General features: G+C 38.9%; 1 protein-coding gene across 2 annotated transcripts in view; it reads right to left on the reverse strand.

The window, feature by feature from the left end:
* Window positions 1-15551, reverse strand: part of COL5A2 (collagen type V alpha 2 chain) — a 96176-nt gene that overhangs the window by 44642 nt on the left and 35983 nt on the right. Inside the window, exons 2-3 of one of the 2 annotated variants that reach the window (XM_079311370.1) lie at window positions 1974-2198; window positions 529-542 (exon numbers count right to left, since the gene is read on the reverse strand). In XM_079311370.1, coding sequence (XP_079167496.1) covers window positions 529-542; window positions 1974-2198 — 239 coding nt within the window. Of the gene's footprint in view, window positions 1-528; window positions 543-1967; window positions 2199-15551 lie in introns of both variants that reach the window. The other variant, XM_079311371.1, reaches the window with a different exon arrangement.

Consider the following 15551-nt stretch of genomic DNA (forward strand, 5'->3'; position numbering starts at 1 on the left):
TCAATTATTTCTTGCAGTTGCTTTCTGTCTTAGAAGCCTGTTTTTTTATTCTGTGAGAACAGGTCTTCCCTTTGTTTAACTGCACACAATGAGAGAAGATGCCCACAGCACCGTGGCTCTGGGCAAGGATATGATTCCAGTGCTACCTCCTGCTCACTGAGCAGCTCAGCCTCAGCACAAAAACCAGCTGCAAGCTTTAACAATTCTACTGACAGAATGGTCCCTTCCCTCAGCCTGTGGCACTGCTAGAGGTGACACAACCAAACTACTTCAACTGGAATTCCTTTGATGTAGATTTTCAGGGGATTTTCAGCCAGGGGATTCTCTATATTAAGATCCGGATTTCCACCTTTCTGCATCCCAACGTTTTTTTTTACATGGACTGCAATCTCCCTAGCCACCAAGGAAGGCCAAGAGATGTTTTTAACAGAGATTATGTATATCTTTTGTGATATGCTTCAAGGAGGTGCATGGGAGTCTTTTAACAGTAGCAATACATTACCAAAAAAAAGGTAAAGGAAGTCTTACCTTTCTTCCTCTACCTATGATAAAGGACAAAAGAACAAAAGAGAATAAATTAGTGGTTTCACTCTGAGAGACAGAATACAATAAGAGTTGAGTGAAGGTGTTACAACTAGAGACATCCCTGATCCTAGATGTAGAGGGGATGGTGCATTGTTAACAAGGAGCTGGGGGAGTTCCTAGGGACATACACACTCCCTGGTTCAGGTGTGAGGAATTACAACACTATGCAAAAATGTCCTCTGATTCTCAACCCTTTCCCTCATTGCACAGAATAACAAAAAACACTTTGGGAAAGCAGAGTATCTTGTGAGGGATTGTCAGATGCTGGCCTAATGACTGACAGGAAGGCAAGGGAAGCTTTATTACTGACTCCAACAATAACTGATGATGTATCCACAACATATTACATGGTATTTTTCAGAAGATAGAGCTCACAGAGGGATTTTTGACCTTTTCTTTTTTAGAAAACACCTGCACTATCATGGGCGTGCATTCAGAGTCATAACTATACTCATGCCCACAAAAATCCATTAGGACAATATTTTATAAATTCCTCAAATAACAGTAAGGAATTTGGGAATCTATCCCTATTGCTTTTATATGTGCTGGGTGTACCCTGCTGGTTTTGGCCCAATGCCTCCCAAAACAGAGCAGAATACACCATCTATTTATTAATGCTCACCACATTTTGCTCCACTGCTCAATTACAGAAGTCCCTGCTTCAGTCTTTATCACTACCTTGTTCAATATTAAGCTGATCAACAGCAATTATATCTCCTGAAGAAATAAATTATTATACATTGAATGTAACTCTAATAATTGAATGCATAGCATTATGTAGCTTTAATTGCAAGGTAAAAAAAAAAAAAAATTCTTTTAGGAAAATTGAAGGGGGACTTCTTTATCCAAGTCTCTCCATGAAGAAGAATTGGACTGTAAGAGACATAATTTTTAAGGTAGAACAGAAAAGATGCAAATAGGGAGTCAAATATAATTCATGCTTCTCTTATATTGCACAAAAGGGAAACATTTTAAATTTACTCAGTTTACATTAATTAGAGGGTCTCTGAATCAAGCATTTGAAAGAATATGCTTATTATATATAGTTATGCATTCAATATATATTTATCTTAATATGTGTATTTTAAATATTTTTTTCTTTCAGATGAACCACAAAAAGAAGCCAGAATTCAACCTCCTCGAAATATCAAGACAGATTTCAGACCAACCTTTTAGCTGTAAAGCCATTTGGGCTTATATCAGACTCATAGTCTAAAGCAAACTGTTTTGAATCAGCTGTGGAGCAGCCCTAGAGGGATGATAACTGTCAAGTATCTACTATTTTCAGACTTAAATTTTCACCATAAAAACAGCATTGGGAATTTCAATATCACAAGCTTCCTAGTTCTCTGGGCTGTCTCTCCTTTCAAACTAGAAAAGGCTCTTACCAATGGTGGGGTCAAAATTCCGTGGTGTATGGGGACACACAGGACAGCACTCTCCCGGGGGCACCTGGGGGTTCTCACACTCCAGCAAATCCTGACACAGGATTTCATCGCAAAGAATGGCTCCATTGTCACAGACACAGATTTGGCATGGTGAGGGCTTCCAAATATCCCTGTTCAGGTACATCTGTCCATTCTGAGTGCAGGCTGTTTCTTCACCATCTTCTCCTGGGACAGAGGAGAGAACACAAACCACATTTTCCAACCATGAAATCAAAGGAATGGGACTGGACAAGGAAGGAGCACATCTGGAGATGAGAAGCACCTTACACACCAGCATAGCTAAAGCTGATTTAAAGAACTTTTAAGAGATGTGTCTTTTTTATTTTACCACCTTATATCTTGATCAGAAAAAAGTAAAATAGAGTCACCAATTTCCCCACAGTATCAAAGGAATTTTGCCTCATGAGTCTTTGTTTGTCATTCTGCTCAGCGGAGTGTCACCTCTGCCCTGAGGAGCTTCTGCCAATTCCCTGCTCTGTGTAAGTACTGAGCACAGGGCATTGGAGAGGTCTGACTGGGGAAAAGAACCTGTGACTTCTGTCTGGAACAGCACACTCTGCCTGCTCCCTGCTGGCCTGCCTGACTAGATGGAACAGGGTTCAACAGACACAGCAGCAGTTGGAGGAAAGAAAGATGACCATCCCATTTATTGAGTCAGGTTTTTTTATTGGTGTGGAGGAACACCAGCACAGAGAATCAAATCTTCCAAACAGGACAGCCAGCATCTATCCAGAGACAACAGCAGCACCCACTGCAGTGGTGCTTGCAGCAGTGTCTCCAGGTGAGTAACAAGAGGTTCCTCACATGATTTATATTCAGTTTTTATAATCCAGCTGGCTGTGGTCCCACATTTAGCACACACACAATAACACTGCCATGAATATATCTTAACTACATATGAAATGCCCCTTACATATTTTAACCATATATGAAAGACCATCTTTTATCACTAGTACAGGACCAGTATGGACAGACTATATGTATTCATCCTCCCTATGTACTTATTCACACAAACTTACATTTCTACTATTTTATCATATATGTATTTGCCTTTGTTTTCTTTCTATTTTGCAGCCTAATACACTGGATATGTTTGGAATTTTTTTAAATCATGAGGTGAGTATATCTCACTATCTATTCCTAAAATTAAAATATGTCAAAGAAAGTAAAGTAGAAAGTTTTGCTTATGTATCCAACATTTCACAGAACACCCTAGCAGCAAGAAAAGATTTTTCATTTTGTCCTAATGAATATTTCATCCCCTAAAGGAGCAAGCAGCTGCAAAACTAAAGTACCATCCCGAGGCTGTCTCTAGACCATGTGTCACAACTTGCAAACCAAGAATCCCAATGCCAAGACAGTGTCTGAGTCACACACAGCAAAGCTGTCACTCACAGTCCAAAAATTATTCTCCTGACCCTGAGATGCTGCAGAGAAGATTGATCTCACGTGGGTGGGAGCTCCACAGAAATCCCTCCTATCCAAAATATCTTTGGAATCGGACAATCCAGTTAAAAGCACTGCCAAAAATTCCCAAACAGGTCTAATTTGTAACAGATACAAGACTGGGAGTAGGGTCAATTGTATACACAGGACACATCCAACTAATCAAAGATCACAACCATTGTTTGTTTAAGCAAACCTGCTACTTGTGCAAAAATTAACAGTTCTAAGCACAGAGACAATTTCACAGTTCTATACATTTCTCTCCTAATTTAAACCAGATGTAAACAGAACATTACAAAGTAATAAATATGAGCAGATTTGGAATTTCAGCTTTGTGCCTCATCTCAAGCCCAGTTACTCCATCAATGTCAAAGCTTGAAGAAAGGGAGCAGATGTGTCATTAACTGTTGCTTGCCATCACTAACAGCTTTCTAACACAAACTCAAATTGAAATTTTCACCAGGTCAGCTTCTCTTCAATTGCTTTACAGACAAAATGACTCAAAGAGGTGCTGCAGAAGCTCAGGAGGAAATGTTTTCAGTGTGAAGTAAAGACCTCAACCAAGTGTGCTGTACAGTCCATTTATGACACTGTGAGAATCATTTTCCAAACTGCAGATCATATTTTGGAAACCACTCTTCTCATTTCTCCCTTGTGAGCATGACATAATGCACTGTCTGACATATTTAGCCTTTTCCCCCCAGATGTCTGGCATATGGTCTATGTCTTCTTTAACATATCACCCACAGAACTCGTTGTGCTGTTCAAAAGAGCGTCATTTTGCATAAATGAAATTTCTAAGTTATTGAGCCCAAAGTCAGCATTCTGTCATAACTTCAAATAAACCACATAGCAACTGCTTTGGCAAATCAGAGCTGAGCCAGATGGTGACTAGCTTCTGCCTGGGTCCCGCTCAGCAGCTGGGAAAGAGGCAGACAAAGGCAGGGGGAAAAGCACATACCAATTTCTGAAAGATACTAAGAAGTCTGCTTCCCTATCAGACTGCAGATATGATAGTAATTTTTTAAAAATCCATAAAAAAACCAAACAAAAACCCCTCAAAAACAAAACCTACCACCTCATAATATTGTCAGAAAGCACAGTGATATGTCTTTTGATTACATTTGGTGTTCCTAGTTTTTCTTTCTGCTGCGACTGCACTATACTGAAAGAGTAACCTGGAAAGGGCAGCTGTTTCAAAGCCAACTCATTTCACAAGAACGTTTTGACATTCTATTCCCAGGCCTGAACTTCAGGCACGTTATCCAGCTACACCCAGAGTGGTAAAGGCAGCAAAGGAAATCATTCTACCATCTCGTTCTTGGCTTGGAAATTTGCAGTTTTGTTCTAATCACAGAGACCAAGTCACAAATTCTTTATATGTCACATGTTCTTTCTATCTCTACAGCTGTAACATAAGGTGCTGAGTGGCTTGAGAAGCAGCTTTAGAAATTTTTAATGAGGCAAAAAGGACCATTAACCAATTCTTTTCTTACCAACAAAAAAGCGCAACTCTAATTGGTATTGGACCTGACTAAAACCTGACAGGATTCAAACCCACCAAGTTTCAAAGCAGTCTGCAAATATAAAAGGCAAGGTAGGAGGGATACCCAATGATACCTTTAAGGACTCATTTGTCCATAAGCTTACACGACAACTAACATTCAAAAAGAGAATTTCAATGGAAAGCACAGTAAGAAAAATGCATTTTTTTTCTGCTATACATTGATGTGTTGGAATATGGTTTTACCTTAAAGAACTAATTTATCAGCAGTCAAACTGTCAGTTACAATTAATTTACTGGACTACACCATCAGCAGCTTCGAAATAAAATCACACCACGCACTGACATACCCAGAGCCAGTGTCACCACTGAAGCTATACTAATTACTGGGAGGGGAGGAAGGGGACAGGGGAACCAACATGTCATCCCAGCCACTAGATGGCTGTCAATGTCCGTCAGGCATCACGGACAAGTGTCAAAGTTCATGCACACACCAGGTGTGTAAGGCCTCCTCTGCTTTGGGCTGCTTGTGCCAAGCTTGTTTTCATTTCAAGTACGTCTCTCTCAAGATTAATTCTCAAGCCAACAGCAGGACAAGGGTTTGAAAAGACAGCATATGAAATCATTTCAATTTTTCACCACATCATTTTGAAAGCAACACCTGGAAATTTACTGCTGCTTCATTTGCTCTTTAAAGTTACTTACTTCACATTATTGTGCCCATATTGCTTTCAATGATTCCTGTTTGCATCTTGCACATGTAAAAAGGAAAGTAAGCCTGGACATGGAAGCAGGCAGAACAAACAGAAAGAAGAAAGAGGGAAAATGACACCACAAAAATGTGCACCATAAAAAGTGCACACCACCACCTCAGCTGAGGTGATGGCAGGCATATGAAGGACAGGAATATATATTTCAATGACCTACTTGAAGAAAATAAATGGCCCAAGCAAAACCTGCATATATGAGTGTTTTCTGCAGACATGAAGAGCATTGAGTCATAGACGAAATGACAAGGAAAATAAAAGAATCTGGCATCAAAGCAGCTTCATTTCATCACATTTTACTGGTCCTACCAAATGTGCTAATTAAAGGAGTCTACAAACTGACAGACCTACAGTGGTAGAGAACACAGTCTAACAATAGCAAAAAAGATGATGGCTGGTACTGAAAGCAGTCTGCCAGTTTTAGGCTTTCTTCTGCCATACTTCTTGATGCATCATGTAACCAAAGCCCAATTCTTTTGCATTGTTTAACATAAAAAGCCTGGAACAGAAAGGGTATAGTTTTTTAATGAAAAAGGGTTGGAAACAAAACAGCTTGCCCAGGGGTCTTCTCATATGCTCTTTGTCATCCCTATGCTAGTTTGTGAAAAGCATAGGAAAATATAAGATTACACAGATACAGTGGTTTTAAAGTTTAAAAAGCTAGAAAATGAAAAGCTCAGTTTTGAGATATGAATTACAAAAGTTATTCCTGCTGACTCACAAAGCAGAGGTGCAGAAGTAAATCAAAGTGAAAGATGATAGATACATGCTAACAACCATTCTGCAGATGTACTGTTGTGCATCTGTACAGACTGCCAAGACAGGGACAAGGAGAGCTTGGTGTTAAAAATGTTTGACTGTCAGCCTGCTGCTACAATAATGTAGGGCTTGATCCAGATCCCATTAAATCAATGGGAAAAGCCCTCTCATTTACTCCAATAAGAATCAGATTGCCTGTTTTGTTTACACTTTGGTAATTTTTTTAGTAGCAATAAAGTATTATCTTTCATAATACTAATATATATAATTTATAATACTAATATATGGAATATATAAAATTACTGTGACTTGCAAATTATAATGTAAACACCAATTATTCTGAAAATTAGATCATTTTCAGAAGTGCTGATAAATACAAAATCTATTTCGCATTTGTTGCACAGAAATAATTCTTGTTAACAATGACTAACAGAGAGAATTCTCATAAGTACTTTACAGTTGCATACATGAGGATGCACCTGGGATAATTTACTAGAAGACTGAACTGATGCACAATTTTGCCAATTTTGTGCACATGAGCACCTAGGAAGAGAAGGGAGTTCCAAGTTACTGCCCCATCTCCCTTGTAAAAAAAGTGGGTAAGAACAAATCCCTTGCATTATACTTATGGGAATGTACACAGGCACGAAGTTTAAAAACACAAACCTGTATGAAAACAGATTTCATCAGAACATTTTCTTAAGAAAAGAGGCAGGAGGGTTAATCCATCCTCCAGAGTACCTGCTTAAAAAAAATCCTAGGAGATAATTTGCAAAGCTGACAATTAATAAGCCTTTTTAGCAGCATTCCATAGAATAAAAGGTGTTGAATTCTTTAAAGTCCAAGTGAGCTTTGATGTGATTGAGGAGATCAACTCTCTAGACAAGGAGCTGCCAGCCTTCAGAAATAGAAAAGTTCCAGAGTATTCTCTTAAATAATGCAGGTAATTTTAAAACGTGTTTTCAGATGGAAAATTATAGGTTCAATTGCTTTTCCTGCAGAGGTCACAAATACCATTAAGCATGAATAAATACTCTGAAGCATCTAGGTGCAAGTCAACTCCCAAGGAGAGACTTAATTAATTGCTGAAATTGCTGTGACCATCAATGAATCCCTCCTAAATGCCATATATTGCATCTGGCCAGTTGCTTCTGCCTGGCACTAAGGGCAAGGAGTTCATCCTCTGAGATTCACCAACCAAGAAAATCCAGCCTCCAAGCTCTAAACAGCAGTCCAGAAGCAGAAAGCAACATCAGAACAATAAACCCTGACTTAAGAGAAGAAATAATCTCTCAGGTAAAGGCCTCTCTTAGTGTGACTTGGCAGCTGGAGTTTGTTTTTTCCAGAAAATTGTGCCTAAATAAATAAGTCTGTTTTCAACTCAGAGTTGTGATTTCAATTTTGACTGAATGGGGGAAACTGAATAGAAAAAACTATGCTTAGGATACAGTTAAAAACCTCCAAATTAATTGCAAATCAATATCTGAAGTATGCAACTGCTTCTACACTTAATTGGATGGAATCAGTACCACTCTACAATTGGTTTGGTGGCCCCTGTTTCTCCTTTTTCTCACAGGTTCATGAATTTATGTCTCCATCAGGGCAAATAGAAGTTTTGCTTGCCTTTATATGGATAAGTTTCATTTCCAGCACAGAATAATCAAGAACAATGTTTTTATTACAAGATCCAATACATGCTAAATACAAAGGCAGAAAATACTGGGATCCCTTCCAGTAAAAAGGCTTTCTCTCCCCTGTCCTACAGCACTATCCAATGTTTATTACACTATTCAATTCCCTAAAAGCAAATCATTATGGTGTATCTGCATCTTAACCTCACTGGTCTTGAACTGCTGAACAAGATTCAACCCTTGTTTACATTCCAGACAAGGCAGGAAACTGTGCAGAAGCAATTTATTTCAACCTTGCTCAAAGTTTAGTCAGACTGGTCCTTTCCTTTTGGTTATCCCAGTCTTGGATGTGTCTATTTCAAATGAACTCAATTAAACTAACCCATTAGAGTTATCCCATTAACAAGGTTAGATGTAAACATGTTTAACTCTCTTTTTCTCTGTTTTTACTTCAGTTCACAAGTAGGCTGGCTGGACACATTGCTGGGTGCCTGCAGGAGAATAGGGTGAAGAGGGAGTTGAAGAGCCTGATATGCCAGCAGTGCTTATACAAATACTCTCAGATGACAGCATTTGAGCCTCCAGCATACAGTGGGAAATAAAATTACTTCCAAATGTCTGAGGCTGCACAGAGACTGTCATGAGGAGGCACTCAGGGCATGCCTGAGAAACACTACTGCAGATTTCAGCAATTGGAGCACATCAGTCAAAAGCTGAAGTGGGCAGCAGGGTCCCTAGTCTCTGCTGGAGCCCACATGGCCACAAACACTCTGCTTGGACTTTGTCATGCAAGGTAGTTAGTCAGTTCAGCTACTGCTGACTCAGTGCGGAAAAAGCTTAAACAAAGTGCTTATCATGGGCAACTATTATGTCTTATTATCTCAAAAGAGGCTTGAGGCAACAGAGATCGTTCAGTTTTATAAGCAAAATGTTGGAGAACATTCTTGACTAAGGGATGATATTTATAAGAGGAATCACTACATTTGCATTTCTCTGTCTGGTCCCAAAGAAATATCAGATTCTTTTGGTGGGGAGTTCACAAAGAGAACACACAGCAAACACGTTTCAGGCAGTGGAGGCAGGGCCTGGGTTTGGCACTGCTGGACACAGACAAGTTCAGCAATGCAGGCATTGTCTTTAAAATAAATACAAAACTAAATCTGCAATTAGTACACTGCCTAAAATATAAGAGGTTGAAACCTTCTGAAAGCAAACACACCCCAACGGTGGAAATTCTGCCCAGCTTGCTGCTACTGGAAATTAAAGCAAATGTGATCAGGACATAATTAACCTGCACATAATATTTCTAAACTTTAAAACAGCAAGATTACAGTAAAAATGTAGTATTATTCCACAGTCTATTTTAGCTCCCTTTCTGGAATCCATAAATGTTTGGTTTTGGACTTTCCAAAAGCCAGACTTGGACTGGTGTGAATTAGTAAAAAGAATGCATTTTGGCTGTGAAGAAAATTCTTTCAGCTACTTCTGTGCCACTATCAGTGAGACACAATTTCCACTCACAGCCCATTTGGAATGCTGTAGTAAATCTAGGGACAATTCACAAAAAAACATTCTGGCTGTCCAGTCAGCCAGAAACCTATGCCCAAAGGAGCAAGCCATGCAGGGTGAGACTGCAGTGTCAGCCAGGTTCTGAAATAATTACCTCTTGATGCTCCCAGCACTGATCTCTAAGGAATGTCACTGTGATCTAGCCACCAGCTGGACTAAGAATTGCCAACCATTACTCCCTTGAGCTCAGCAGTCCTACCAGGTCTTCATTCACCTTGCTATCCACCTGTTCAGTCCCACACTGAGTACTTCACCAATTTGTATATGGATGCTAAGGGAGATGGTGTCAAAAGTGTTGCTGAGCCAAAAGTAAACAGCAGCTTCACTTGTGCACCAAGCCAATCATCTCATAGAAGGCAATGAGATTTAACCAATTCAATGGGAAGGGGGAAATACATTAAATAAATAGTCCCTAACTGTCTCTATTCTTCTCTGTAGCCATGGGCTATTCCAAATCTTACAAGTTCCACTGTTACAGTTTTACATATGCTCTAATACTCAGAGTCTAACTGGTAAAAGAGCAATGCACTGCAAAATAACTGGTCTGCCTTCCTTGTTTTGCAAGATTTAGCTCTTTTGAAGTCACACAAAATGCATATGGATGTCTTTTATTATATCTAAGAGAAACACTTGCTGCTGCCCAAACACCCTCATTCTTTGAAGCCATACACATCAAAGTTCAATAGAAACCTATCATTACATGCTGCCTTTTCCACAAAGCTATTCTACATTGTGGTTTGCCAAGTGGACTCCTGTGATCCCCTAAATGCATCCTTGCTGGTTAATATAACCCTCTTTTTCAACTAAAAATAAAGATTTGTAATTAGCAAGAAAGCTCAATTCCATAATTAAAAACCTTTGCATTCCAAAAGGCTCAGCATTTCAAGCTGAAGTGAAAACTGCCCAGTGTTTGGGTGGAGTAGAAAGGTATTGCTGGAAAGCTGTACTCATAATATGCTGTTTGTACAGCAAAACCATTCATTTACTGAAATTCTGGGGCTCTAAGAAATTTAAAAAGAAGAATGGTAAGCAAAAAAATCTGCAAAAAATTCAGGAACAAAGCCTCTTGTTTGTTTTCTGCCACCATTACCTTGACCACAGTTGAGACAGCCCAGTCAGTGACTCCTGGTTCCATGTTGACATGGAACAGACCTTGGCAGCCCTCAGGGCACCATGGTTCCTTTCTGCACAGCATCAGGGAGGAGTGTTCTAAAGGAGCAGCTTAGTTTTCAAGTGTAATCCTGAAGATAATCACACACATGTACATGAGGAAGAAACATGAGGAATTTAGACGTGTCTCACGCCCAAGGGAGTTAAACTTATTTATTACTTACAGATACAGGAGCAATAGGCAGTTTCTTCCTTTCAGTGTGTGAAAGGAGCAGTGTTAGTAAGTAAGATGCAAGTAGGGCTTAGCTCATTTCAATAAAGTTTTGGGATGACAAAAATCCTTAAGATTGAATAAAAAGCAAGACAATTAGCATTGTTCAGGAATTTTTCTACAATGTGGGTTGTGGGGTTTGTGAGGGCTTTTTTTTGTTGGAAAACATTTCATTACTGAAATACCAAGGACAGTCCTTTTATTAGCTACATATCTTGAAAACATTTTCTTTCATTCTCAGGATGTTTGAAATCACCTATTTCAGTCAAAAAACCCACTGGGATGTGCAACAGGGAACCGCACACCAATAAGAGTCTTGTAAAAATCCAAGTCAAGCTGCAGAAAAATGTTTTCATTGACCTGACCCAATTCCATTTTTTTCATCATTTCTGAGTCATGAGACATTTTCAAGGTTGCCCCAATTCATCCAGGCTGGCAAGGGAAAACTCAGTTATTTAAGAGCAGCTTCCCCTCTAGCACAGGCTGGTGATTGTACAATGCAACAAGGATGACAAGTAGACTCATATTTGTAGACCAGGGTACTTTAAATCCCACTGGAAGAACAACAGAACTAGGGCAAGGTGAACAATGTTCTCACTCCATTTTCAGAATGCTGCATGACTTCATTAAATTTAAGAAGGAATTTTAAGCAAAACACACTTTTCCATTGGAAAACTGTTAACTTTGTAAGAAAAATCTCATGAAAGAACTAGAGGTATCTTTGCTACCTACAGATTCTGTGTTACTGTATGATGAACTGCAATAAAGTTACATATTTTTATTTCCATTTATTTTTAACTTGTCTTTGGTATTGTCCCAATTCTTGGTCCATAAAAATATTTAAAAAAAAGAAAATAAAAAAGAAAATAAAAAGGTCAGCAAAGAAGACATACTATCCACCCTGTCATTTAGATGCATAGCAGTGATAAATGGATACATACCAGCCATTACTTTGCTCTGCTGCAGGATTATGGTTTCTGGGACAGAGGAAATGAAAGGCTTTTCTGCAGGCTTTCCTGCTCCTAATCATTGGATATTGTTCCATACTTCAGGGAGGAAGCATTATGAACTTTGTCAGGCAAATAATCCATACTAAAAAGCATGGAATGAATTAAAATTCAAGCAGGGATGCCTAGTTTAAAACAAACCAGCCGTCATCACCTCCAGCTACTGTTTGCTTTGAACTTAATCTACTTAGTATTTCCCTTACTTCCTCCTTTCAAAACTACTTCATCATTTTTCAGATCTTTTTAATTTTACCCTACTATTGTTTCTTTGATATGAGTCTTTAAAAGCCTAAGGAGGCAGTATCCAAGTTACAATAACAATTTTTTTCCAAAGCAAAGCACACTGAATACTGACATCTTGTTGAACCACTTAACTCCCAAAGCAGAACTAGGACCTGAAATTAGGTTCATGTAAATGCATAAAGTACAAGAGAGAAAAAAAAGCACTTCTATAAAAGAATGGAAACCTGTGTGTGGTTGAGAGTAGCATCCATGTTTAAAGGATGCAACTCAAACCTTAGGCTTGAGATCACTTCTAGGGAACAATCCAGGGTATGTGAGCACTTTGGTGTGATTATGCCCTATTACTGGTACAAAAATTTGGCCTTCACTGCACTCAGTAACCAGTATAAACAATACAGGGAACCCTGACATAAAACTGGGCTCTAACATGACCAGACTTTAGGCTCTAAAGTGGAAATGACCAGCTGGAAGCCAGGAACCCTGCACAATATCTTTGACTCAGTTAAACAGTCAAAGTGTCTTAGTTTAGCCATCTCTAAACTTACATGATAGTAAGTAAAACAAATACATAGTTTTTCCTTGGAGAAAAGGTTTCAAAGAAAGAATTTGGCACAAACTCAGCTTTTCAGCTATTTTTTTTTTTAACTTAAGTCTTCAGGGCCATTAAATGATAAATCTTTGGGGACAGAGCCAATGGCATCAAAAGACACTTACTAGTGTCAGTGGGCTTTAATCCCATATAAAGCATTATTATGCTTACATGAAATTTCAAAAAGGCACTGAAATTTCATGATGCATCACATCAACTCCTTATAAACATCTTTCAGCATAGTTATTTTTTTCCTCTCTAATGCAGTGGATCATTAGAAGTGATTATCTGTGTCACAAGAAATGCATCTCAAAATGGATCTTTCACACAGGATTTAAGACTGCAATACAAACAACAACAGACCAATGAATTGTTTCAACCTTATAGTTCAGGAGTTTCATAAAGGACGTAAAGGTTCACTTTAGGGCCTGATGGGCTCTATTTGAACAGGGAATTATTGCTGGCTTTGCATTAAACCAATATGCTGTGACTGAAACAGCAGTTTAGCATACAAGTATAATGCAAATCCATTCACCAATTCTCTGCAGTATTTTTCAAATCACTCCCTGGGGAAGCTCAAACAACGTTTTGTTTGGTTCAGATAAACTCCAGCTTATCACAAGTTCACCAGAGTCTTCGAAGGTCTTAATTTTTTCTCAAAAAGTACCCTCATTTCTTTAAGATCCTACATATTTTCATTTTCTGAACCACAAAACCCTTCTACTTCAACTTTTCCATTCAAGCCCCAAATTCTTTCTTTTCAACCTTTTCCCTAAGGAAAAACCATATATTTGCTTTACTTCACCACCTCACACATCCAAACGTTACATGAAGAAGACACTTTAACAAGACAATTCCCCATTCAAGAACTGCTGGACAAGACTTTTAAAATATCAGTAATTCTGTAGTAAGAAGTAAACCATAGCACCTTAAGTAGACAATGATTTGACTGTTCCTTGCTGTGAATTTAGAAATATGAATCCAGTTCAGCAAAGTACTGAACATGTTGGAATATTCTCTAGTAACAGTAAAGACAGTGAAGTAAATGCTTGTTATCTTCAAAGGCAGGAGCAAGATCATTATCTTGGTTCTTCAAAGTCTGTAAGATATTTATGTTCAAGTCCTTTAAGAGGAGGCCTGGGTCACTACTTGCATTTTTGTGTAAAAGAAGACAGGAGCACCTATGCAAATTAATGTGTTTTCTTCTACCTGGTTCTGCAATTCAATTAATCAGTTAAGGATGTTATAATTCAGACTTAACAGAGCTTTTGAAACAAATCTGATCTTTTAGCTCCTTCAGAACTTTTCAGTCACCACGGGCACCACCAAAACTACTCATTTTTCTTGAAGAAAAAGGCTGGAAATATTATGTTGCACTCACAGGTATTTTGAAGAGTCAGCTCTGAGAAATCTGTAGCTGTCAGGAGACTAAGCCTACTCCAGTTAATGCCAGCTAAAGATTTTGACTTTCCCTTGAGCAGGAACTGTTTTTCACATAGATACATACCTATTGGAGAATTCCCAAAGGATTAGAAATAGCTGACATCTATCCACAAAATGCACTAGAGGGTTTATCACAAGTTCCAGAATGCAGTATCCTATTGCTAGATTTATTTACACGAGTGAAGAACTGCAACATTGCCAATGCCCTGCCTCACTAACTCTTTCTACGCTGGTGGTCTGGGCTAACACAGCCTCATGCAGCTACTGCCAACAATCTTTTCTGCAAATAAGGCTAAATTTGCCATCACTATATTATTTTCTATTATTACTAATCCTGCCAGTTTGGTAGGCTTGGAATCAAATTCATTAAAGGGTTGTTACAATCAAAAAAATTTTCTCAAATAAAATGTACTGCAGGGCTTAGGAAGTGACAATTTCAGCCCACTAAAGATGCACACCAGTGCTCAAAACAGGGCATTCTGAGGGATGAGTGTCCCACAGTGGAGCTACAACACACCAGAGAGACACAACTGATGTGCATGAGCACTGAGGCCAGATTGTGCAGCAAAACCAGGCTCTGAATCTCATCCCAGGCACAATTGCCTCACCTGGGTGCCACACCCAGACCTCCCAAATTCTCCATTAACAGCCAGGACTCCATAAAACAGCTGCTCACCAGCCTTCAAGTATGTAACTTCTGCCTTAAAGCCAGCAGTGAGCTGCTGGCACACCAAGAACATCTCCTTGGGAGAGGGCTTTCTGCTCCTCTCAAAATTTCATGTGAGAGCTCAGGCTTTCAGTGATGTTGCAACATATGCTAGGTTAATGTTATAAAACAAATTGATACTAGCAGACCACCCACAAGAAGCAAGCTTTCAGTACTGAGTTGATAACACCATATGAATTAATTCTTTCTGCTTCTATTCACCAGGGCCTTATTCAGTGTTTAAAGTAAAATTCGTCAAGGTCTGTGTTCTCCTAACCTCTACCTGTTGTCATGAATCTATTACACATGATAAAACAATGGACAGAACTGCATTAAGTCAGCAAGATAGAAAACCAGACAAATCCTGCAGACTAAATATGCAGAACTGGTGTGAAGAATTAGAGTTGCACCAGATTAATGAATCAACATCCTCGCTGACAGACTCCCCTGTTTACCACTGCCCTTCAGCACAG

Source organism: Erithacus rubecula (genome assembly GCF_903797595.1).
Source record: "Erithacus rubecula genome assembly, chromosome: 8".
Classification (NCBI taxonomy): Eukaryota; Metazoa; Chordata; class Aves; order Passeriformes; family Muscicapidae; genus Erithacus; species Erithacus rubecula.